Source organism: Nuphar pumila, chromosome 9 (genome assembly GCF_984573655.1).
Source record: "Nuphar pumila chromosome 9, dmNupPumi1.hap1.1, whole genome shotgun sequence".
Classification (NCBI taxonomy): domain Eukaryota; kingdom Viridiplantae; phylum Streptophyta; class Magnoliopsida; order Nymphaeales; family Nymphaeaceae; genus Nuphar; species Nuphar pumila.
In genome coordinates this window covers 127,337,809-127,365,281 of record NC_143257.1, presented here as the reverse complement: position 1 = coordinate 127,365,281, position 27,473 = coordinate 127,337,809, and the positions used below count along the sequence as shown (strand labels likewise).

General features: G+C 37.0%; 1 protein-coding gene across 4 annotated transcripts; it reads right to left on the bottom strand.

Annotated features, from left to right (window-relative positions):
* Positions 1-32: 32 nt before the first annotated feature.
* On the bottom strand, positions 33-26,568 carry LOC149829390 (outer envelope protein 61-like). Of its 4 annotated transcripts, none has more exons than XR_016434449.1 (12): positions 26,319-26,568; positions 26,056-26,121; positions 14,275-14,505; positions 5,874-5,930; positions 5,586-5,714; positions 5,335-5,412; positions 4,816-4,886; positions 4,692-4,738; positions 4,344-4,560; positions 1,026-1,434; positions 636-780; positions 33-512 (listed from the first exon to the last, which is right to left on the bottom strand). XR_016434449.1 is itself a non-coding variant. In XM_090018085.1 (12 exons), exons 3-12 carry the CDS (start codon positions 14,500-14,502, stop codon positions 366-368), a joined length of 1,494 nt encoding a protein of 497 aa, XP_089874211.1. In that variant the 5' UTR covers positions 14,503-14,505; positions 26,056-26,121; positions 26,319-26,568; the 3' UTR covers positions 33-365. The 4 variants fall into 4 exon arrangements, 2 of the variants coding, with proteins under 2 accessions (XP_089874211.1, XP_089874210.1); XM_090018085.1 differs by having other exon boundaries at positions 636-746; XR_016434448.1 differs by lacking the exons at positions 26,056-26,121; positions 26,319-26,568 and adding an exon at positions 15,684-16,113.
* Positions 26,569-27,473: the final 905 nt, after the last annotated feature.

Here is a 27,473-nt window from a genome sequence, read left to right as displayed (position 1 = left end):
TCATCAAAGCTCCAAAGGCTTACTAGCTTATGTACTCCAACGAGTCAATGTCATTCCAAATTATATACTCACACAAAACAGTTCTTCGTCTGCCTTGCATCACTTCATCAGTAGCAAGGAGAACAATGCACAAAAGGAAATAACGACCTTAAAACACAAGCAACAAATCTTACAAAACTAAATAATGTCAGTAAATACTAAAACAAATGGATTTCTTCGAGTCCATCACCTCTCACTTTCTGATTTCTTCCCATGTTTAGTCCTTCTATCGCAGCTGCTGGTTTTAGGTTAGTAGAAGTTAGAAAACAAAAATCTCTTCCAGACCAGGAAGGACATCACTGTGCCTAGAAAGGTGGCATATGGTCTTAACCACCAATGTAGCCCATCCAGTGAAGAATAACAGCCAAGATGAGCATGACGATGGCAATAATCATCCCAGGCCTTCCTAGGAGAGAGTTCTTTGTTTTCCTCGCTCCATCTGCAACACCCTGTATCTTTTCTGCCCATCGCATCTGTGGACGAATAACCAGACATTTTAGAAAAATATAGCAGGACTGAAGGTCTCAAGGGGATGGAAACAGCAGGTATCATCTAGCGTACAGATCTCTAAAGGCTAATAGAGATAAAGAAGCTACCATTCTTTCCAAGTCATCTTGAGATAGGGATGACATTGCTGGTTGAGCTTTTACCGCATCCTCCTGAGAAAGCTTAAAGCCAAAACTGCTCACCCATGTTTGCCAGCATTTCTGGGCCCATATTTTTAACCATCGATGTGAACATCTGCAAAGCATGTCCATAACCGACCAAAATATAAGAAACTACTGGTATGAACAAGTAAAAACCGTGAACAGTGAAGTTCAACAGAACTCAATATGACATCTGAAATATAGGAAATCACTGTCCCAATCATAACAGTCTTCTACGTTGCTTCATGGAAAACTCTTCATAATCACAATGAGAAAGCTAAATTGAAGAAGGCTAGAGCAATCATGCATGCTAAAATAAGGTGGCAAAATGAAATTCACCTGTCTCGTGGCTGGATCTCTCATCTGGTTTCTGATCTGTTCTTGCATATCTCCTGTTGGAGGTGGAATATAAGAAGATGGAGATGCTTCTGAATTTAAAGATGTGCTCCGGGAGTTGCTGGTGCTTGCTTCATAATTGTCTCTTACAGAAGGAACTGAGACTGATGTTTGGGATTCCTGAGAATCACCCGTTGACCTCTTACTGCTAGTCTTGTCTGGGGTGCTGGGTCTGAAAAGTGGGTTTGGCCCATTCATAGAAGATGCAATTTCAAGCATTTTCTGTAGTTCTTCCGGGGACATCTTGCCAACCATATTAGACGTGGTTTTTATCATTTCAGGTGTCATTCCCGAACCACTAAAAGCAGCCAATGCTTCAGGGTTTGCATTTGCAAGAAAGCTATGAAATGATCTGGTAGAAAACGGCCAACATAAGATAGCAAAAAAGTATAAACAATTTCAACCACACCGTACTTCAAAACTATATCAATAAGATGGAGAAAAGCCAACATTGACTTCATATAAGTAAATAAATGAAGTGTCCTGCACAAAAGAAACATCCAGTAACTTCTTCAACAGTTGCATTCATGTATGTATGTTTTTTTTTCATGCACAGGCATGCATGAAATCTGTGTGCCCAAAATTAGGAAATCCCTAATAAAAAAAAAATTAAAAAAAACTTGGTGCCAGGCCTTTAAAATCCGATCAACCCAGAAGATGTGTGACAGTCACAGCCCATTAGCACCCAACATGTTTTGAACCTACACAACAAATGTCACTGATATTTGGATTTATTGTGATTTTTAACATGATAAATTCATATACCATTATCACAATTTTATCATGCTTTAATATTTCTTACATGATTTTGTACTTCTATTAATTTCATACATTTTCTAATTTTTAAATTTTAAATATGCCAATCATTTCTTTTTTCTTTTCAATTTGTAATGGAAATGAGGATTTTCTCTTGCTAAGAAAATCTCAATACCAGGATTCGTAGCTACGAGTTGGCTTTGAAGAGAGCATTTTATATGTAGCAAAAATAATAATCTTGATTTACCAAAGTTGCAATTCAAAAAAATGGATATAGACCCATGTCACACGAGTAAGGGTACAGACAACACGGAAAGTTCGACAAATGTGGGTATGGGGACATGGCTATATATATAAATAAATAATATATATATATATATATATGTGTGTGTGTGTGTGTGTGTTTTAAATGTAAAAGAGAAAGAAGGGGTAAAATGAATTTTTTAAAAACATAAAAGGGTGTTTTCCTTTTATTATAAAAAGGGGTACTTTGTAACCCCATTCCCTCCACCTCTCTCTCTCTCTCTCTCTCTCTCTCTCTCTCTCTCTCTCTCAGCTTGATGCCCCAAAAAAATATAAGAGAGAGGGGGTAAACCAGAGGGGTGGTGTGTGTGTTGGAGGAGGGGTTATTGTGGTGAGGGGGAATCAAAATAGTCCCTCCCCCAAACACCACAAAAAAAAATATTGGGTCAGGGCTGGACCTGACCCACGGCGTACCCGCACACCGTGCGGTACCCGTACCCGTGTCCTGCCATGTCGACAGGGGTACGGCAGCCCATGTGGAGTGTCCGTGTGACATAGATACAGACTTACCAACTCCACTGTCTCGAAGCATGTTAAGCATAAAACAGACGAAAATTACATTGTAACAGCTGGAATGATAGCATCTGCTATAGCACCTCAACCACTTCAGTGTACCACAGCAACAAGTCACATCAACACATGTCCAGTCATGGAATACTACATAAATATGGGATATAGACATAGACATGTTCTGAAAATAAGAGACATGAACATGTTTACAATTGAATTATAGAAAAATATAAAATATTGTACAATGTAAGAATATATATTAAGAGATAATAAATGTAAGGCCCATATTCACAAATATTAACAAGTTCATGCTAATGAGCAATGAGAGAATATAAATACAAAAGTAGTATTAACAAGATAAATGAAGTGGCAAGCATGGCATTGACTATGTCCAACACATGTTTGACTGTGTACAGAAGTACCATGTTATATTGTACAATGTAAGAATATATATTAAGATATAATAAATGTAAGGCCCATATTCACAAATATTAACAAGTTCATGCTAATGAGTAATGACAGAATATAAGGACAAAAGTAGTATTAACAAGATAAATGAAGTGGCAAGCATGGCATTGACTATGTCCAACACATGTTTGACTGTGTACAGAAGTACCATGTTATATCCAGTTACCAGGCGCAATGTTGTGTTGTAACAGATAAATACGATTGTGTCCACGGGAGAGCGCTCTCAACTCCCAAAGGATCTACTCATGAAGACTTAAATGCTTCTTAATGAAAGAGAGATGGATAAAAGCACTTTATAAACGGGAAATTTTATCTTTAGAATTTGAATTTTTATCACCTTCAATTTCTAAGATTGACTAGCATTCCCCTCATAAAGACCCAGATATCAACTATTGGGCAATGATGCACGTTATCATGGTTTGGTGCTCCTTACCCACTACTAACAGAGCAAGAACTCTGCATTCTTTTTTTTTTTATAAAACTTGAGCTTCGTAGCCATTGGACAAGAAAAATCGACTGCGATATATAGGGTTGGTCAATTGGGTATTCAGGAACCAAAGACAGGTTAATCCTGAGAATAAAGCCATTTAATATATTATCATACTATAGACAGTACTATACTAGCTATGTCACCTGGGTATGGGTGCAGGTACTGGTATGGAAGATACAACACAGCAATTCCAAAAAATGTGGGTACGGGGACACGGCTATATATATATATATATATATATAACATAAATACAAAATAAATTTAAAATAAACTGAATATCTAAATATATATGCTATATCTAAAATATATACTATAAACTGAACATATAAAGTTATAAACTGAAAATATAATTATATATTATAAATTGAATACAAACTTGTATGTACGGAGGGTAAAATGGCATGCCCAGGTGTCGACATGCGTCGCCACAGGGACACGCATGTCGACACAGGTATGGAGGGCAAAATGGAGTGTCCGTGTGACATAGCATACTAAGGAAGAAAGATGCTATAGACTATAAACCTCATATACATTATTAGTTTAACTATGTAAGATCTCAACTAATCTTACAAAATTATTATGAAGTGTAAAACAGAAGCCAACGAGTGGTCGCAACATCGCTTTTTTTTTTTGAGAAATAAGCACTTAAAAGCAATGAACGTTAAAACCATGATATAAAGAAAAAAAGTACTACTGAAAGGATTGACAACAGATCTAAACAATCAGAAACAAACCTGAGTGCTTCCGGATTGTCTTGCAATTCTCGCAAACGTTGAGCTTCTGTACTAAAGCTACTATTGTAAATGCCGCCACTAACAGATCTACCATGAACTTGAGAGTTCTCAGCAGTATCCTCTGGTTGCATAACAGAGTACCCATTGGATGGATGATCGCCCTGGAAATCTGGTTGTAGTGATTCTGTCTCTTCTACAATTTCCTCAATTACCACTCCTGTTAAGAGAAGCGCGAACTCAGCAGTGCTCCAAAAGCTGACAACAAGCTCATATTTATGCTTTAAAATAATTATACGTTAAAATATATTGATTCCACAAGCAAGAGGATAAAAATATGAAAGTACATACCAGATGTATGTGGTTCATCATGTTCTTTCAACAATTCTTTGGTCTGCCTGCATCATTTTACAGAGTTTCTTATAGACATTTTATTACCAAAAAAATCTGCATACAAATTTTATCAAATAAATACCTTAGCACATCTGCAATGGTCTCAGCGTCAGGAGAGATGGCACTTGCCTTACTCAAATCAGAAACAGCAGCCTGTTTCATATCGACAATAACAGGAATCTAATTCATCACCAAAAGTAATTATGCACTGATAAAGAATACATAACTTTTTCCAATTCTTTATGGTTATGATATCATTAAAATACCCAAGTTTTCAAATTCCTTTATCACAGTAATATGTGTGTGCATAGTCACTAAGATCGGTCTCAAGATAACGACATGAGGAACTTTCTCTAAACAATTGAAAAGTAAGTGGTGTTTCTCAGGAAAATCTGGGGTAGATATTTTTGAGTTATTATCATTTTTAAAAACCTTTTAAATGAATAAATTAAAATTATTGTGAGAATGTGCACATGCACACGTGTGTGTATGCATGCATGTATTATACCATTGTCATCATCAAAACCTTCCAACTACATGAAGTTGGCGTTAAGAGTTTATATATATATATATAGAGAGAGAGGGGAATCACATAACTTACTTTTATATTCCCCAGTTCTTTGTATGCCTGACCCCTGCGATATAAAGCCTTTACATTTTCCGCATCATATTGTAACACCTGAAATAATTGACAGAAAATAAGGAAAAAAATACAACCATAAGAAAAGTTATATATAATTGAAATAGCTAGTTAAACAAACATCAATAAACAATATTTCCATAATATACATCGACAAATTTAAAGTTGATTTAGTAAAAAATAATATTGAAAAAAGAAGGTGCTAGCCATACCTCTGAACCTTCCTTAACACAATCTTCATACTGCTTCATTTTCAAAAAGCATGACATCAGGTTCAGCGAGCATGCCAAGCGGAGTGTTTTGCTTTGCAAGAAGGGGACTTTCTTCAGGTTGTTCTTTGCCTACACAGTTGAAAGCCTAATAAGGGAACTCATTATGTCCATTATTCTGGAGAACTTAAACAGCAGTGCATATGTACATATACATATGTGCACGTGCAGACACATGCCTGAATGGGGGTTGGAAGAAAAACAAAATGGAAATAAAGGTGTTCCACATACAAGCAAATATTTCTCTGCAGCATCACTGTACTTTTCACGGCCATGAAGGTCATTTCCCTGCCAAGAAACCAAAAACAGTATGAATATGCATGAAAATGCATTTAATGTTCCAGACTCAGATTAAGCAGCCATTGCAAAATGTTAAGCAGCAGCTATTCCTGCACATTGGCAAAATAACTCCACTTTTTATTTCAGTAGTTCAAGTTACCACTTCCAGTGAGCACAACATGCTAAATTATGTATTCATGTATGCACATATATGCAAAGACAAAAGCAAACATGCATGAAATGCAACATTGACCTTAAAATGTTAATGTGAAAACAATGACACACATATTCTTACATGTACTGTCCCGGGTATGCATCTGAAGTTTGTCTTTTAAATTCTTCAATTTTTGGATTAACCAGGAGCGTGGAGATATCGTTGCAGAAAGTTGGAAAGTCCATCCACAGGGTTGTGCCATGCACAAATTTATGTGGAAATTAGAGTTGGTCAAACAGAATCTGAAAGAGTGATCAAAAGCTTCCATTGGTCACATCCCAATATGCATTAAGTGTGTTTTGGAGGAGCTGGAACCGATTATCTGGGTAGTTAGCATAGGCGACCCAGAAGCCATAGCAAAAGAATTATATTTAAGAAAGGAATTGGAATTGCTTAAGGAAATGGAAGAATCTTTATGAAAGCAAAAAACAAGGTTCAGATGGCTTGACGCAGGAGATAAAAACACCACATTCTAACACTCAATAGTGAGCCGGAATGTAACGACCACAACTCATCCCCGTTAAAAAATGAAATTTGTTTTTTTTAAACAATTACGGAAACCAAACCCAAAGATTTGGGGCTTACAGAAATAACACAACTCAAACCACAAGGGATCTTACATTAAACCAACAATCAACTAATTAACTTTATTCATCAATAATCACAGTTTAAGAACATAATCAAATAAATGTCTATAATTATGGAGCCACATTGTCCCAAAGAAAATGTCAAAAACAGTCACGCAGTCTCGTAAGCTCCATATGGCAGTCGATTTCATCACTAGGCTTTGAATCCTGTGAAAAACATAAAGGGCACAGGGTCAGAATCAAAGATCCTGCATACGAATTCCTCTAAATATCTAAACATGCTAGAAAAGCATAAATCAAATCCATGCAATATGTTTAGCGGAACATAAAATACAATTATCTCATAATCCAAATAACCATTCATGCATTTAATAACAATTATCATGCAACAACAATAACTCACATGAAAAAGAACAGGTAAGGATGCATAGACTAATGCAGAATAGTAAATATGCATGAATACATTATTCAGTTATTATCAGAGTTTTCTTTTGCATGCATGTCCTCATTAAATGCATGAAAGTTTAATTTCACTTTTCGTTACAATCCGCGGATACTCAAAACGGGCACAACAAATTCTCGAAGTTCAAGATAGGTTTTCAGTTAAAGTTTAACACACAATTTGTATTTTATTACTTGGTTCAACACTTGGCCCTTCACCGATATCAAGAATCAACACCATTCATCGGAACATTAGAAATCAACATCTAATGTCGGGACACCAGGGAAATTAACATCTACTGATGTCACTTTCTTAGTATACCAATAACAACAGTTGTATCTACACACCACCTCCAGGCAACGTGACAGAAAACTCCCTAAAACTGTGGCTGAAAGGTGAACCACCATATCGGATTCAAGGGTACAATCGCACACGAAGTTTTAGTATCATCATGGTTCCCTAAAACCGCCATTTAGGATTCCCACACTGTGAAAGAAACATCCAGGAAGAAAAACATTAATTACACTATTTTATCTCTTTATCTTTTTATCAAAAGGCATATTCTTTTCAAAAACTTGTTTTGCAATTCAACATGCAAAACACAATACATGACCTCAGCCCATTATAAAACTTAAGAGTGCAATTAATTCAGAAACTCAATAAATTTTATATGAATTTTTACAATGCATTCAACAAGACTCAGAACAACACCTGCTCGTGGCCCACACAACCTACAGTGGTTCACATTTAGACCATTGATGCATCTCATGCAAAAACCACAGTGAACAAGTAACCACGCAATCATTCAACAAGTTCGCAAATGTACATTCATTCACACACAATGCGAATGTACATGAAAAATAAATTACATATGCATATGAACACATGCTTGCAACATACATTTTTGTTTTCATGATTCATCTCATACATAACATGCAACGATGCACATAATCATGTTAATGTAATAACAATACAACTTCAGAATTCACGTGTCCATAATATGCATATTTATGCCAACATAATATTAGATTTCATGAACATATGTAAACAACAACATTTTTGCCAAGTTCAGGCATGATCGGGATTCAAAACATGACTTTTGATCCCGAGGCTATGCTGCCCCGCACACGGGATAGCACTAAGACTCTATTGGCAATCGACTAGGCTTAGACAAAACAATCTCGGCCCCAACTGATGACCATATGTAGTCTTAGTTATTTTCTACACATAATAGTGATGTATGGGATGACTATTTAAGACATTAAAACATGTGTTTTTTAGTGACATTATATAATGCATGAACAGTCACATAGAAGCATACATAATCAGTCACATAACATTATTTTTGTAACATTCATAAAGCATGGCAGTCCCGTAAAAGTGTACATAACAGTCGCACAAATATGTAGGTTATCGATACTCTATAAAGCATGAACCAATCTTATATAACATGCTTTTCAATAACACTTTATAAATATAAGCAGTCATATCTAACATACTCTTTCAGTGACATTTTATAAAGCACATCAGTCATATATAAACAATCAAATAAACAGGCTTATGACAGTCCAGAAAATTGGCATATATTAATCCAATAAACAGTCATATGACAGTCTGAAAAACTGTAATATAACCTGCAGATTGAACTTCGTAAATACATGTACCTTTCTTCTTCCTTTTGAAGCAGTCAGCTGGGCTAATTTCTTTTGAGAATCTGCCCAGCTGACAGCAGTCGGCTGGGCTGGACTCGTTTTGAGAATCTGCCCAGCTGACAGCAGTCAGCTGGGCTGGATTGTTTTTGTTATCAGCCGGCCTCCACACACACACACACACACACACACACACACACACACACACATATATATATATATATATATATATATATATATACAAAAAAATCAATGCATGATAAAACTGCATGTGTATTGAATCTAAAGATGCCTACTTAATTAAAAAGCAATGCATGATAAACAAAGATTGTACGTGTATCAAATCTGAATATGCTTAACAAAAACTACATACACATCTTAAAATAAATTTGGAATCCCATATATATATATATATGAAACCCTACGGCAGTCACGGTTTAGGTCAAATCTGACCCCAACCATAGTTGCGATTTGGGAATCCGACTCTTCTATACATATACATATATATGTATTCACATACATATTTATATGCACATGAATAGATCATGAATGACCTAAGAAAATTTTACAACTATGGGTATGGGAAAGATGACTGTTTGAGCACACTTATATTGTCAGTTAAATCCACAGATCTGGACCAGATCTGCGAGTATGTGGTGCTCGGCAGATCTGTCCACTGTTGCAGTTGGCAAATATGTCCGCACGCATGGTGGGACAGATCTGTCCTTGTAAACAGTGGGACTGATGCAGATAAATCGAAACAACATGCACATGCCAAAGTAAAATTTATTGACTGATTTAACATTATATGTATATATATGCATACATACGCATGTAGGCATATATGTATATATAGTGGCTGAAAAAGAAAGAAAATCATCATATATATATATATATATATATATATATATATATATATATATATATATATATATATATAATCGATGTAACGTTATGTATATACATATATATACATGTCAGATTTTCATTTTTCCCTTTTCATTCTTTTTCCTTTTCACCAAAAACATTATATAAATCTAACTTAAGTTATTCCTCTCCATTCAAATCGATAGAGGGATCCGTACCTTTGTTGAAGTTTAAAAAGAAAAGAAAAAATTATCGGATGATCGGAGAGGAAGAGGGTCCTCTCTCTCTCTCTCTTTAAAGCTTTAAATTTGTTGATCCTGGATTTTGGATCTGGATCCAGATCTAAATCTAAATCTAAATCTATATCCAATATCCATATGGATCTTGAATTGGACCAGATCCTAATTCATATGGGTCTTGGGCTGAGTCCAGATCCATATTAACTTGGATCATACGAATTGAATCTAATATGATCCGATCCAATCCAGACCCGGTCTTATCGAGGCAGGCCTTTTTTGAAAAAAATACGATTTTCGGGCCAACCGTAGCCCGAATTTAGAAAAATAAAATATCGTTGAATTTAGAATTTCAAGGCGCATCTATTGATATATAACTTGAATTTTGCCTCCAAATTCTGCCTAATTTTAAAGGTCGAAAATAAAAGTTTTTGTCATATTTCAATTGGCTCGTTTAGGTCTTGTCGATGAGACCTGGGCCAAGCCTAGATTCAAATGTCATTACCTAATATAGAGTATTTTACCGATGTTTCTACAACACTTAGCCATTTTTTTTTAAAGTCTCAAAACTTAATATAGTATAAAAACACATGATATTACACGGAATATCATGCAAAAGAAATTGATGTCCTTGGTTCGAGATAACGAGACATGGGCTGAATCCAGAGAAGAGCTTAAAGAAGAGGTCATGAAGTACTTTAGTGAACCCTTCAAGGCAGAAGAGGTGAATGGGGATTCCTTTCTGGGAGTCCTAAGCCCGGGGGTGACTTTAGAAGAAAACGACCTTCTTTGCCTTGACTTGTCAGACGAAGAGATAAAGGAAACAATGTTCAATCTTGATGCCGAGAGTGCTCCGGGCCCGAACATATTCTCTAGGGCCTTTTTCCAATCCTATTAGAGTATCATCAGCAAGGATTTGTGTATAGCCGTTTCCACCTTCTTTAAGAAAGGAAGAATCCTGCGTAGAATCAATTGCACAAACATTGTGCTCAATCCTAAGAAGAAAGGAGTTGATTGTCGCAATTCAGGCCTTTCAACCTATGCTCCTTTATATATAAGGTAATCACAAAAATTATTATGAAGATGAGTGGTATTTTGGAGCGAGTTATCAATCAAAATCAAAGAGCTTTCTTTAAGGGCCAAAATATCCAAGATAGCATTTTGTTAGCGCACGAGTTGGTAGACTCCATGTCAGCAGGAAATAAGAGAGGTGTTATGTTCAAAACTGACTTAGTGAAGAACTATGACATAATCGATCAGCGGTTTCTAGAAGACTCGCTGTGGTTTTTTGGATTTTTTGAATACTGGATTAGTAGGATCATGCAATGTGTCACCACACCTTTTTTGCAGTCGTTGATCCGCCAAGGTGACCCAATGTCATCGGGTATGTTTTGTTGGTAATGGAACATTTGTCTATGCGGATCCATCAAGGGGAGGCTAAGAGAAACATTGTCCTAGTCAATGTTTGGGGACTTGAATGGAATCATTTTTTTATGTTAATGACACTATTTTTTCTATAAGATACGAAGGAGTCCATAAGCAACTTCCTTCAAATCATGGTGGACTTTGAGGGGGCATCGGGTCTAATGGTGAGTGTTGAAACACATGTAATATAGCCCCTTTAGTTAGTTATTGTTCCTTTTATTCTTTTGTATCTTTTGTACATATTGTTATAGACAAGGGGCAAACTTGTAAATTAGCTCTTCTTTTGTTTTTATCTTTCTTTGTAAACCTAGAGAGGTCGACACATAAACGTGCTCTCTCTCATTTTTCTGGTATATTTTGGAATGCAAACCCCTTTGCTTCTCCCATTGTGAGTTAATCCCTAATTCTTCTTCTCCCCTAAACCCCTATATTCAATAGCAACGCCAAATCAGTCTTAATTCCTTTTAACCTTTCCTCGGCACGCATCAGATACATTCAAAGAGCAAGTGGGTGGAACCCAGCTACACTTCTTATTCACTACTTGGGGCTTCCTCTCTTCAAAGGACGGATGTGCAAATCGATGTGTAATTCACTAATATTGAAGTTTCAAAAAAGACTACAAGCGTGGAATGGTCGACTGCTATCAACGGCCGGACGGGTCACCTTAATCAGGTTAGTGCTCTCAACCTTTCCTATCTACTGGATGGGCAGTTTCAAGCTTCCTGCATGTGTCATAGACAAAATAGAGTTGATAATGAGACAATTTTTATGGTATGACTCTGACCAACACAAGCATTTTCACTTGCTTAATTGGAAATGAGTGTGCAAGTCAGCGGATGAAGGGGGTCTTGGCATTAAGGCTATGAGGGAGTTCAACTTGGTGTGCATGGCCAAATTGCCATGGAGAGTGCTCACTCAATTAACTAATCCATGGTCTCAGCTGGTCTCCATGAAGTATCTATCTCGTGAATCCTTATGGGTTCCTCATCCTCTGATGGGATCCTGCGGATGGAAGAGGGTGAGAATGGGAGTCTCTGTTTTACTGCAAGGTGCAAGATGGAAGGCTGGCAATGGACTTTCTATTGAACTTTGGTTCGATCAATGGTGCCCCATTGGACCGATCCTTACTCACCATCCGGCCAATACACAAAATATCATGTAAAGCAACTTATGATCTATCCAACTCAGTGAAGTTATCCATCAGTCAGTTTGTCCAGCATGTTTGGTCTCACAGGAAGGTCTCAGATTGTTGAAAGAGATATACACTGCTATTCAGGGCTGCACATGGAATCCGGATTGCGAAGACCTTCTAGAATGGAGAGGTGCATCGGAGTTCACTGTCAAAGCTGCTTTTAATTTGGTCAGAGAAAAGGGCCAAAAGAACTCCGTGTTTCAAGCTATATGGAAGAACACTCAGTTCCCAAGAAGCACTTTAACACTCAGATTTGCGATTGAAGCCAAATTAATGACTCAAGAGAGACTCAAGAAGTTTGGTATAGGCTCCCCAGTAGATGTGTCATCCACAAGAAGGCAGAGGAGGGGAACAACCATTTGTTCCTCCTGTGTCCGTGGAGCAGGAAAATATGGCAGAATACATCGCAATTGTTTGGCTGGTGGAGGAGACCGAGCAGTGACCAAAACCAATCTTTTTTAAGCTGGAAAGCCCGCCGGTTCCGAGAAAAGAAAGTGCAGCACATCTGGGAGAGCATTCCAAACCAGGGTTACCGGAAGCGCCTAGCTAAAAGGGGAAGCGCGCTTCCCCGAAGCGCGCTTCGGAAGCGCGGAACGTCGCGCTTCCGAAGCGTGGGGGGAAGCGTCCCCCTTTTTTGGGAAGCGCGTTTCCCTTTAATGGGGGACGCGCTTCCCTTTAATGGGAAGCGCGCTTCCCATCACGCTTCCCCCACGCTTCCCCCTCGCTTCCCCTGTTTTTTTAAAATTTTTTGTATTTTTTATTTTTTATTTTTATTTTTTTCGCTTCCCCCTCGCTTCCGAGACGCTTCCTAGGTCGCTTCCGAGACGCTTCCTAGGTCGCTTCCGAGACACTTCCCGAATCGCTCCTAAGTGGTCCCACGCTTCCCCGCTTCCTAAAATTTTGAAAGTGCCTCGCTTCCCGCTCCCGCTTCCCGTATCGCTTCCCGCTCCCGCTTCCTCAACTGGCAACCATGTTCCAAACAGTTGTTTGGAAAATATGGGAATTCAGAATGAATTGCTATTTGGCAAAGAAGCTAAACCCAGGAAGCAACTTGAAAATGAAGTGTTACAGGCTGTGAGGGAGCAAGCATGAGAGTTAAGGAATTCGACCCTGCCTGTTGCAATGAGATGGAGAATGGACTTCTGGGCACCTCCTCAGGTGGGGTGGGTCAAGGTTAACATTCATGGGAGATTCCACCTAGGCTGGCACATAGGGTACACCATCCGTGATCATGATGGAGCCTTTATAAAAGCCAGCTGATTCAGTTTGGAAGGGAACATGCGTGATAAAGAATGGGCTGGATGACTCTGCATTCCGCAAAATATCAAGTCAGAGACCAACATAATTTTGGAAAATGGAAGACCGGATTTGGTTAATAAGGTGGTCCAGGTTTTGGAAGGACATAGCAAGGATCAGGAAATCCCCTCCCAATTGAAAGTTATTTGGTATAGATTCAATAGGATTAATACCAATAGAGTTTGCAGCAATATGAATTTTTTGGCTAGACTCCTAGCTAATCTGGCTAAGACGGGAGTGTAAATTGGAAGGACCACCCACCTGATTGGCATCCTCTATTGGAGGGACAAAATTGTACATAATTTTTTTTTATTAAATGAACTGGTAGGGGTCCGCCTAACCCCATCTTGCCTATCAAAAAATAAAACATGTATTGCTAAAATGAACTGGAATTCACAGTAGTCATATAATAACAAAAAAGAAGAAAATATAATCAGTGATAAACCTGTTTCTTCAAAATTTCGCATGCATTCAGTTCATAAGAGACTTGGGCATCAGCTTGAGCACGCATAGCAGCAATTTCTTCAGGTGTAGACTTAGAAATCTTTTCAGCAATCCCTGCCATATCCTCACTACGTGCATATTTTAATTGCTCTGCAGCATCTCTGACATCTTCTGGCCTCAAGTTCTTCATTCCTTCTGTCGCTAGCTTCACAAGCTCTGGATTGGACATCAACTACAAAAGACATAGGAAGCTATAAGAAAAAGGAAGCAACCTCTTTTACAAAGAAAAACTTGCATTGGCTAGCATTGGAGTTGTCACCAAAATATAAAACATGTAAGGCCATCCTAGTGGAAAACTATATGAGATATCATATTTTAACACAATTTGACACATGAATTGAAGGTGTACTGCATATCTAGATGATTGTATGTTTTGGTGTTTAGAGTATGTGTTAGAATTTCATCAATGAGTTTTGGTCGATTTCCCAAAATTTCATAGTTTAGATAGTGATTTCAAATCTCAAGAAAATAGAAATATGGTTAAATTGAACTAGAGTCCTAGACAATCGCATGACCAGTGAATTTTTTAATTGTTTGGATAGTATTTTTCAAGTCTTACAGGTACATTACATAGAAGTATGACTATCTTGATCTGGATTCCTAGACAATCACTTTATCAGTGAATTTCATAAAGGTTGGAAAGTGTTTCTCACGTCTCATAGGTGTATTAGAATTAAGATGATCTTGAACTAAATTCCTAGACAATGACTTGATCAGCTTGTGTGAGAAAATCACCAAAAAGGGTCTGAATTCAGTAACAGAAATTTTACGATTCCCAGAACCAACTGAAACCCAATAGAAACCACAGGGTATGCCAGGGCTACAACTGAAACACCATACCAAACAACTCGAAACCAATGGAACCACAGAGCCAAAAATTCCCGGTTTTCACAGTCACCAAAAGGTTGCTCACATTCGAGACTTGATCTTTTAATGCCCCTAGTAACCAAAGCAGCCCAACCCCACCCAAAAAAAAAAACAGATTTCCCAAAAGAAATTTCATCAACCAAACTCGATTGGAGAAAAGGAGATCCCAACGATAATCACCAATTAGGCCCTCAAAAACCGAGCACAGCCGAGCCCTAAATCGACTCATGAGGATCGCCAAATTTCCAACCCACAATGAACGACCAAAAAAAAAAACTACCAAGATCACAAATCTATTAAAAAGAAAAACAAACAATTCCCCACAAATCAACTCTCACATAACCTAGAGAGAGAAAGAGGATCATTGAAACAACAGATAATTAATATCGAAAAAAAATACTAAAAAATCACAATCCTTCAACACCTGCATCACCGGATCAAACGAAATTAAGTAAAAAAATAATTAAAGAAAAAAAAGTGCACCTGCTGTTGAAGTTTGGCCAATTCTGCAGGTGGCATCCTGCCGAGTTGTTCCTGAGCCATCCTCATGATCTCAGGATCCATCATGCCGTTAAACATCGTCCACTTTCCACCACACACCAAACCGGTCCTATTCCCACCCCACCTGCTCTTTCTTCTCTTTTAACTAACGAGAAAATCTGCAGCGAAAGAATACGAGTGGGGTTGGTGCCCTCTGCTCCTCCTCCTTTTTTAATATATTGTAGAAACCCCAATTTTTTGCAAATATTCAGAGAGAGAGAGAGAGGGGCAGGGCAGAAATGAAAGGGTTGGTCTCTAACGTTTCCTTTTATAAGGAAGGAGCAGTGGGCGTGGTCGGCCGGCCGGTAAAAGAAAGGCGACGCCAGAAGCCACCACGACCCTACTAGTACTAGCGCCCCTTTTTCGTTTTTTTATTCTATGGTTCGTTCAGGTCTCTCTCTCTCTCTCTCTCTCTCTCTCTCTCTCTCTCTCTCTATATATATATATATATATATATATATATGACACCCTTTGACTAATTTTGATTCTTTCGGTTTCAAACCGGTCAGAGTTCTCAATCCGGACTTGAACCATATCATCAGATCCGGATAGTATTGTCTGTGAGCTTCTCTTTTTTACATTTTAATGAAAGGATAAAATCATCAAAAATGCCTCTAAATTCAATAAGAATTGGGTGTGTGGGTGCGATAAATATTGCAATATCTTTTCAGATATTTTGTGCAACACCATTATTCTCAAAGGTAGTATGGTCATTTTTCATAATTTTAACAGGTTATTGTCTGATCATTATGCACAGTCATGGGTCCTCGTTAGCTTCATTGGTATTCTCTCAGGCTGGACATACTCATACCATTATCATGACATAATATTTAATTAACTATTTATATCAAAAGCATAAGAAATATGTACGTCTAGAAGCTGTAGATCATGGAAAATGTTGATTCCTTCGACATGAAAATGAACTTCTTTGATGTTGTATTGTCTTTCTCATGTTTAAGAAATTATATTTTTTAATTATGTATTTTTATAGTAAAACTAAACATATGATGATTTTTTATAAAAATGCTTCAAATTCATTTTAAGTAACAACAACACAAAATTTAACTATTTATGCTATTTTCATTTTTTTTCATTTTTTCATGAGGTACAGGAAAACCACCCTCATGATCAGAGATCCAGTCGCAGTGGCTAAGCTGCTGTACTTAAGGTCGCTTTCCCGACAATATAAACTCGTGGCGCACCCCTCGCCCCCAAGTGAGTCACCCAACTTGCTGAGGAAGGGATAAGCAAGACTTACCCCTTGACTTTTAGTTTTTTGCCCTCGTTAGTGCAAGGGGTTAGGCGCTTATGGGAATGGAACCCTGATCATCAGTCTAGTAGAGGCAAGGCCCCCATCGAGGGAACCAAACCCCTTGGGGCTATGTTATTTTTCATTTGTTTATGATGTTTTTTACTTGTTCCCCTTTATGCTTCATTCCTCCAAGTACTTGTGAAATTCTTTCATGATTCAAGCTTGGCTAATTCTCTGATAACCATGATTTGCAATCGTCACATGATGGGTAATTAATATAAGGAATTTTGACCTTTTAACCTTCGAATGTACGAAACTCACAAAGTTTGCACGATATATTATTTTGCTCATCGGGTATTACAAACTCTCACTTGAAAGGAGGTCCACGTTTTTTTATGCAGACATCTAGAAGTTTGCACAATAATATTTGCGAGCATCTTGTTAAACTCAAACATTGACTAAATTTGCATATATATATCCTCTTAATATGCAAAATTCTTTCTAAATATGTGAATTATATTTATAATTATTGAAGTTCACACTTTATATGCAAACTTTCTGTAACTTAGAAATGTATATGTATATATATTAAAAATTATGCTTAAAATATATATTTTAAATATTCCGCTTACAATATGTATATGTTTGTGCACGTCATCATGTGGTGAGATGTTGGAGTTCAAAATCTAGTGGGTGAATAACTGGCAGTCTTCTATTGAAAATCACTTTTCTATATAAATTTTTTTTCCATGCTACACAAATAAGTTGTTTGTGAAAATTTTTTATTTAAAAAAATTATCATATCAAAACTTTTCATAAGTTCTTTTTCTCTATTCCAAGGGGTGCCTGGTCATTTCCAAGCCTGCTAAGAAGCACTTTAATCCGGCCATTCTCCGGACGAACAGAGCAGAGCGTAGGAAAGGGGAGTCTCTCTCGCCTTCTTGTGAGCATGGGGCGGGATATGAGTCAGGGCACCCACTTTGTTAAATGGGCTAAATTTCACATTGGAGTATTACCGTTATCAATTTGGACAAACACAGAGTATTTTTTAGTTGACAAACATGTATTTTTTAAGTTGAAAGGTATCATGCTTCATTTACCTTTCAAACTAATGAATTTAAAATGTTAAGATGTGAAGGATAAAAAATTCAGATGGTATGAATATGCATCAGAAGAATGACAACTAAAGTTTTAGATGGGCATATGATTTACAGCAGTGTTGTAAGAGGCATACGCCTCAGAGGCGAGGCGCAAGCTCAAGGTACTGAGGCATTTTAGGCTCGAAACGCTTTTACTCATGTGAAACGCACGCATCCTATTTTTCTTTCAGCTTTGAGAAGGCTTGTAAGAAGGTAATTCCTCTTTTTTTTATGTTTCCTATATGTTATAAATGCAGATGGTATTCTAAATATACTACTATCAGCGTGAAAATAGAGACGTGAAACAATGGTTGTTCCTGGACCTGTTAAGCATAGGTTAATTGTAAGCAGTGATGACGATGATGATGTTCCTCTAGTATTCAAGAGAACCAACACACTATCCAAAACAATGAGATCCATCGATGAGTAAGCCGCCTCAAAAAAAGCCTACCCCTGATATAAGGGCTCCTAAACCCCAAAGCTCAAGTTTGCAAATGGATAAAGGTGCATCAATAAAGAAGACACTGCAGGCTCACAGGCTTCAACTCAAGTATCTGCTCGATCAGATTCAAATCATTAATCAAATCAAACCTTAATAAGCAACAACAAGTCAACGGTTTTAAGCAGGTCTCTTAATATACCAAGCATGGATTCTGATGATTTAGATGATGACAAACCATTGAATTTCAGAAGACCAGTAGTTCCAAAGGTGGTTGCTAAACATAAGCCTGATGATTTGAAGGATCTAGAAAAGGAAAAGATAAGTTCAAAGGCATCATCTGAAGATTTTGAAGATGATAAACTGTTGGCTTTGAGGGCAACAATGAAGTCTTTAAATCCTGTTGGTATTTTTATTAAAACTGAGTCCGACTCTGATGAGGACAAGAAGCCTTTAGCTTTTAAGTTTCAGCAAAATGGTTCTGGCAAAGGTTTAAACGGTCAATTTCCTTCAAAGGTCAATTGTCTTATGATTTTGTACTAAAATAACTAAAAGCTAGTAGTTCTTATTTAAAATTTTCATTATTTTATTAATATTATGTATTTTATTATTTTGATCATGAAGCTCAACGCCTCGCTTCATAACATGCTCATCGCCTCATCGCATTTAACAACCTTGATTTACTGTAAACAAAAAATGTTAAACTCGTTCATAAGTTTCAATCTTCTTAAAAATGCATGAGCAGGTGAGATTCCGTATGTAAATCGTGCCATGTCATAATGACATACCAATTACAGTGCGTCACAGGTGACACCCGTATGTAAATCGTGAAAAGATGAGGTGCACAAATACTTGTGCATTATTAAGCATCTGATCACAGGGCCTGTCAAGTGTGGTCCAAGACCTGATGGATGGCGATTGGGTGCTCGATGCACAATTTTTATGCATATCATATTGCGCCTGGTCCTCTCTCATTTAAATGATATCAATAACACAACCCTAACACTGATGAATATTATTTTGATATTTTATATTTAAATATTTTTAACTAAATTGACTTGTAGTATATTAAAATATCATAAAGTAGTTTTTTATTGATTAAAAACAAAAAAAATGTGTTAAAGTATCTTAGTCATAAAAAATTTTCATACAGGGCAAACTTGAGTCGCCTGTGGATCTTATCGAGGGGTGTCAATGGGCCGAGTTTGGTTCAGACCCATGTAAAACCAGACTTGGACCAGATTTTTGGGTATGGTATCAAGTCTGGACCTAAGTCTAATATGTTATACTATAAGAGAAACCATACCGGGACTTGATAAGAACTACATGAACCAGACCATAGGTAAAACAGTATTTTTTATCATTTTACATTGAAAATGTATGAATCTTAATCGAAACTCGGGTCAGGCCCATATCTAGTATAAAATTTGACAAACTATACCTTGGTCCATGTATTAATTGGACCGTCGGGTCTGGACTCGGATCTTAATCGGGTCTTCTTATTTGTCACCATACCCAGACCCTATAGGGTTTGGTCCAGGTCGGGTTAAGGTAAACCCGATCCCTTGACACCTCTAGCTATATCAGCATCTTTGTAGCACACACATATATATATATATATATATATATATATATATGTATGTATGTATATATATATATAGAGAGAGAGAGAGAGCCCTTGCCCATCTTCTTATTCTGCCCCCTAAAAAATCATTGTTTTTTGTATTTTTCTCACATCTAGATGTGATCTATAGGTTTTGTTTAGTGAGAACAGGCTCTCGGAACACCACTATTTAACCTGTATACAGGTTTTTCTGGTGATCCAAAATCAATGGCTATGAAGGTACCAACTTTTTCAGTCTCATAAAAACATATTTTTCATCGAAAAAACATTATTCAAGAGTCGATTCCCACTAAATCAAGCATGCTAAACACATGTAGCGGTTTAGATATATCATAAAACACTTTAAAACTATGGAGCATGAAATGAGACCTAATATGTTCAGTTCTCATATATATATGAGTGATTGATAGCTGCTTACACGTTAGGTGCTAAATGAACGTGTTAAATGGGTTTTTATTTTATTTATAAATTTTGACCGCACAGATGTGATGCATGCACTTGATTTTATAGAAAAATCAACAGTCCAAAAACTTTGTAAAATTTTTAGGCTCTAAATATCATTTTTTTCATCACAAACACATAACCCAGGTGTGGATTCCTCATAAATTGACCATGCCCAACACATTTATGGGGGTTGGAACTGCAAAAAAAAACATCAAAAGGGCAAAAAAACTCATTTAACACTTATCATTTAGCACGTTAGGCGTGTATAGGAAAATCAACAATCCAAAATCTTTGTAAATTTTTTAGGCTCTAAATATCATTTTTTCATCAAAAACACATAACCCAGGTGTGGATTCCTCATAAATTGACCATGCCCAACACATTTATGGGGGTTGGAACTGCAAAATAAAAAACATCAAAAGGGCAAAAAAACTCATTTAACATTTATCATTTAGCATGTTAGGTGTGAGCAATTACCAATTTCTCTCTCTCTCTTTCTCTCTCGTTATATATATATATATATATATATATATATATATATATATATATATATATATATATATATATATATATATATATATAACACCCTGATCTGGGACCTCAGGAGCCCGAGTTCAGTTGATATTACTTTTCAGAGGAAAATAGTTCAAAGTTTACTCAAAGAAAATATGGCTAAATTTTTTTTCATTTTATTCTCATAATCAACTTTTTCTTTACAATGTTCATCATTCATAACAAAAGAAAAGCAATTACATCTTTATTCAATGACAAGAAAATAAAATCTACCAAGTACTCTGTTGAAGATGAAAAAGTTGCTCACGTCTTGTTTGTGCTAATATACCTGTAACCTATAATTGTAATTACACATAAGGGTGAGTCTACAACCTAGTAAAGAATAATTATAAGCAAATAAACACTCAAACTTACAACTGTAGTGGGTTCTAAGCCTCTAGTCTTAGTTTAGTTTTTGACACACCACACAAGTTGGTATATTTTAATTACTCCCATTAACTTTCTCAACGCTCTCTGAAAACAACTATCACTATGTCGACTATAGCGATCATAGCCGTCTATGGGCGTAGCAACTCGCGTAGAACACCCCAATTCTACAATGTTGGTCAGACAATGAACCATACACTCTCAGTGGTTCTCGGACCACCATGCACTGTAGTGAAACCACCACGGAGACCCCATCGGTAGCTAGCCGAGAGGTCAGGCTCTCAATCTCGGTATGGTTCATGCTACATCCTAACCATGATGGTTATCAACCATCCATGGTCCTCAAGAATCCCAACTCAGTGTGAGTGTAACCCTAAGTCATATCTAAGTTCAACATATTGAACCACATTTTCAACTTGAAATTCACTCGTTCTCTCACGAGTTATGTCGTAAACTGATCACGACAAATCTCACTCTTTAATCTCATGGTAACATTAGGACTCACACGATCTCTCACTAGGCAACGCGGTTTCCCAAATGAAAATTTGACTTTCCCCTCTCATTTTTTTTAACGGTTATCCCCTCCGACGAACTCGTCGGAGGGGTTTACAATATAAATAAATAAATATATATATATATATATATATATATATATATATATATATATATATATATATATATATATATATATATATATATCACCTTATGGGCTCATCTATCAATATGGACTGAAGCGTCATGCACTAACAAATATGATATTCTTAAAGAGGTAAACATATATGGCCTTTGAAATTGGTCGCCTGCAGTATAGAGTGGCTCAACTTTTTGAAACCTGCAAGACTTTTTGTTGGGAAATAGAGGATGATTCTCGAGTCCTTTGTTAGACACAAGCTAAAGCATTCTTACTATAAGAAGAGGCAAATGTATTCTTGTCAATTTCCATGCCTAGTATTTGCTGTAAAGAAGGGTCCATTCATGGTAACTTTATTTTTGAAGGAGAGGGATTCCATAAGGGTATGTTTGATGGCTTGTCCAGGGTTGGACAAAATGAACAAAAAGAACAAAACAGAACATTGGTTTTGTTCGTTCAGTAAAAATTGTTCCAAGTCCAACGTTTGTTTGAACCGTATTCAAATGCTATGTTCCAAATGTTTGTTGTTTGATGACGATGTGTGGACAACTTGGACAATCATGGATAATGGGTTAAATTACTTTGTTTTGGATCGTATGACCCGATTCATCCACCATTTTACATGTTTTGACAAGTTCATTATGGTTTTTTTCCCAGATATGGATCCAATTACGAAATTATATCTAAAATCATGAATTTTTGCTTCAAATATGGATCTTGACTGGGATTTTTGCCCCAAATATAGATTTTTGCTCCAAATAAGAATCTCAAATTGGATTTTTGCCCTGAATATGTATCTCAAATTGGATTTTTGCCCCAAATACGATTTTTTGCCTCGAATATGGATCTCAAATTGGATATTTGTCTTGAATATATCTTTTTGCCTCGAATATGGATCTCAAATTAGATTTTTGCCCTGAATATGGATTTCTAATTGGATTTTGCTCCAAATATGAATATCAAATTTGTTTTTGCAAGATTCATATTTAAAGTTAGACATTATAGACTAACAAATGAAAATTGTGAATGGGACAAAAACTTCAACACCATGGAAAACTTTCAAGCCAGAAGAAACAGTTTGGAAGGGGTGAAAACGCTACAATGCATATTCAACTCATACCCATTGGGTTGTTAGCTGATGCTGGAAATTTGGCAAAGTTTAGCAAAGTTTAACCGGCTGACTTGCAAAACAACATTTGTTAGCCAATCAAAATACAGGTTTTATATGCCTTTTTAACCATTAAATGTGCAGAATGCAGTAGATGGAAGGATGGAAGAGAGTAATTAGGTATCAATAGTGTGGGCTGCCATACATTTATCGAGTTCACTGTTGAAGCCTCATGGATTTGAAAATATGTATTGTTTCGGGAGATTGGATATAAAATCTGTTAGATGCAAGGTTAAACAATAATTTTCTTTTATTTTCTTTTTCTTGGGCGATGTAAACTTTTACTTGAAGACAACCTTCTTAAAAACAAAGAAGCTTAAACAAGGAGATTAATCAGAGGGAGCTTGAATGAATACTTTTGGTTGAAGCTGAACCCCATAGAGATAGAGATGAGTTCCAATAAAATTGAATAGACAATACTTCAGTCTTGGATTATGGCATGCAAGCATTTCACCAACAATCTTGACTTAAAATTCAATAGAAAAAACAACAAATACTAGCAACACCTAGTGATGGTACTCACTAGAGCTCTACTCATTTTTGGACTTGGAGATGGCCTTCTTCCTTTGACCGAGCATATATGTGTACATGTGTGGGCTCCCTGCAAGATCACCATGTCAACCAACCACAGAATTAGAGACCTTACAAGTTTAGAGACCGAGCATATATGTGTGTACATGTGTGTGTGAAGAATACGGCCCTGGAACTCCTTGTGAAGAAGGTGCAACTTGGCCTGGTTGGCCTGGCCTGGGAAGGAAATGCTGCATTGATTGTGCATACTGGTTTTGCTGTGTTTGACCAGGAGAAGGCATCATACTGCTGGGTGCTGGAATTTCTTGACCTACAGATCTAAATTGCTGAGGTGCTGATGGAATAAACGGTTGAGTTTGTGGTGGAATGACTGGCCTAAACAGCAAAATATCATTCATGTCAAATAACGACATTGACTAGGGAAAGAGTGAATAGTGTGCGCACAAAACAATTCTTGTTAAAATTATTACTTGCAAGGACATTGGTGAACCAAAATTCTATGATGGACCTGTTGATCCCACCATGGAAGGCTTAGTTGGCTTTCACAAACACAAACAAACATGATAAGCACCACAACCTTGTCAAGATGATAATACCAAGTCACAAAAATGGCTCGAGTTTATACCTGTGACACAGATAATTGTGGGTTATTGTCCATTTCCTCAACAATATACGCAATGAAATTTATCCCTAATGCAATCCCACTGGTTATCAGATCCACAAACAGTGAGTTCAGTTAAAACTCATTGAATGTATGCATATGCATGTGTATATGTATGTAGATACAAATAAATATGTAAATACAAGTATAAAAGAGGGAAACACAATTTTATGATGAATTAATTAAAAGAAATTTCAATATTTCTTTGAAATTCAGGAAAGCACATTGAATAAATACTACACTTATAACATCAAACAAATATCAAATATCTCTGTTTAAACCATTTTAGGCAGTCGTGGTTGCAATTCTTAGAACAACTCTAATAGATTTATATGTTAATTTGAGTGACTCAAAAGGAAACTGGGTGCCAACTTCCAAAGGACCTTTAATTAACAAATTTTGATGACTCAAATGAGACTTGATGGATCCATGAGATTTCATTGTCAGATCTGAAACCAGACACCACAATCACAAATTTCAGGGAAAAAATTAATAAACAAAGGGCTTCACCAACATCATATGATGAATTCAGCAAGAGCAGTTGAAAATTCATTGAAAGCAAGAGCACTTGCACAATAATACACCAAAAAAATCAGAGATATTCTATATCTCTCAGTATCCCATTTGCAATGGTTACGACTGCAACTGCTAATAACAACAATACTATGTCTGAATGGTTACACAAATTCATGACTCAAAGAGAATCACAAATCCAAGGATTGAACTCAAATGATCCACAAGACAATGGATACTATGATATTTCATTATGACCCACAAATATCAATTAGGTCTCTCTTTGACTGCTTAAAAAAAAAATTGACAAATAATTGGATCAGCTCAGAATAGAAAGGTTTAGACCTCAGTCAACTGAATCTTGACAGAGTTTAAATGTTAACTCATGGTTGGCTTTCTCGAAACTCGTTATCAGATTGCCCGATAGCAAATCAGTGACTCGGACAAGTTGACTCAGTGACTCGAATGAATAAAGGTCTTTTTATTAAAAAAATATAACAAATTTATTAACTTTCAAAGTCATTAACACTGTATGACAGAAACATTCTGAAATAACAATTTCTAAACAAACAAGTAAATGGAAAAAAGAAAGAAAAAACAACCAGCTGATTTCTCAGAATTTCAACCATTAATCACAACGATGAAACAACAGAATATGGTCACAATAAAAACAATCTAAGCGATTATAATTCGCGGAGGGCCACAAAACGGCCGAAACGCTACATGGTTACCACAGGTTGACACTAAACGGACTTTCTGAAGGTATAAAAAATTGCATAAGCAAAAGGCGAGAAGCAAACTGCTTTCAAAGTAAAGCCAAATGCTAATTACCCAAATTACAAAAGCAGCAGCAGAACTACCTCAAATTGAGGGAACAAAAAAAACTAAGAGAATAAAAGAGTTCATCACCATCGCAAAAGTAGCATAAGGAGAATGAGAAAAATAGCAAGCAACAAAGAAAGGGAAGAACGTACTAAGAAGGATCGATTGGGCAAGGAACCCTGCAATCTTTGGTCTTAGGGTTGTTATTCTTGCAAAACCTGAGAAAAAAACAAATTATTGGGTAGATAATAAAAGGAAGCGATTTCTTCACACAATGAGAGAGAGTCAGAGAGAGAGAGAGAGCAGGCTGCAGTTGCGAGACTGGAGTCTGGTGGTTCATGGCTGAGAGAGAGAGAGAGAGAGAGAGAGAGAGAGAGAGAGAGAGAGAGAGAGAGAGAGAGAGAGAGAGAGAGACCACAGTCGCCAACACCGGAGGAGTGGTTGTGATTCGCAGCGGCAAGAGCCGAGATGCGAGATACCCGCTCCCTAGAACCGGACTCGAGGATTCACAACGGTCGGTCGGACGATCAACCTCGCCGGTGCTGGAGCCCCTCCAAAGAGTGAACCCACCACGGCCGGCCGGGCGATTAAGCTGCGACCTTCCGAAAAGGTTGGTTGGGTGGTGGTGCTGAGTGGAGGTGGATCGAAAGAGAGAGAGAGTCGGTGCCCCTCTGCTTTTTTTTTTTTTATGTTCTCTCAGTTCTTGTTCTTTTTGTAACGGGGGGAGGGGTGGAGCAAAAATTACACATCAAAATGAACGTGCGAACGCGCGGAACGCCGTCCGCCGCGTCCAACGTTTGTTGAAAATCGTTGTTCTCAGCGTGATTTTCGTCCAAATAACGTTGGGAGCGGCACATCAAACATATCCTAAAGTCACAAACTCGACAAGAGTCACGAGATGAACGACCACATGGGGCGAAGGCTTGGCATTGGATGCATGAAAAATATATACACATACGGGTAATCATTACATACACAAGGAATGGGCATAAAATTGAAAGTAGTTCCAACTTTTTGCTTGAAAGTGTAATAAACAAGTCACCACTCGTCACTTCACAAGACAAGGGGTGGGGATAATTTGCTTTCTCAAGGGACCATTTTTCTTAAGGCCTTTTTTTTGGGGGTCTTTCTTTAGCAGAAAAAGAAACTTCCATTGAACTTTGTCGGCCAGGAGAAAAAGGTGGTCTCCATGGGGAAAAACGAATTCCATATGGGTGAATGCTACTTTTCAGATCCCATATCCAGGGAGCAGACTTCCATTAAGATGGGGTTAGATTAGAAGAAATAGTTCTCTTTCCATGAGAATTTTAAAAGCTCAACTCATTGTTGTGGCAAGTTGAACCTAGCTTGAGCTCGTGGTGAGCTTGAATTAAACGAGCTCAGTTTGAACTGGCATGTTTACAAACAAATACTTTTTAAAAAATTCAAAATAATAGAAGTAATACATTGTTTTAAGGCGGTAAGCATTAAGATTTGAACTTTAAACTTATTTCTTGTAAACTAAACACTTTAACCATCTGCACTCCATTATATAAAATATACATAAAATATATTTATTACTAGTTAACGA

Bases quoted from the DNA above. Each gene is read 5' to 3' on its own strand.
- LOC149829390 (XM_090018084.1), bottom strand. From the start codon at position 15,779: ATGTTTAACGGCATGATGGATCCTGAGATCATGAGGATGGCTCAGGAA. The intron at 4,887-5,334 runs GTAAGTTATGTG...GATATGAAACAG, and splicing joins AAGAACTGGGGAATATAAAA to GCTGCTGTTTCTGATTTGAG. The intron at 4,739-4,815 runs GTATTTATTTGA...AAAATGATGCAG, and splicing joins ACCATTGCAGATGTGCTAAG to GCAGACCAAAGAATTGTTGA.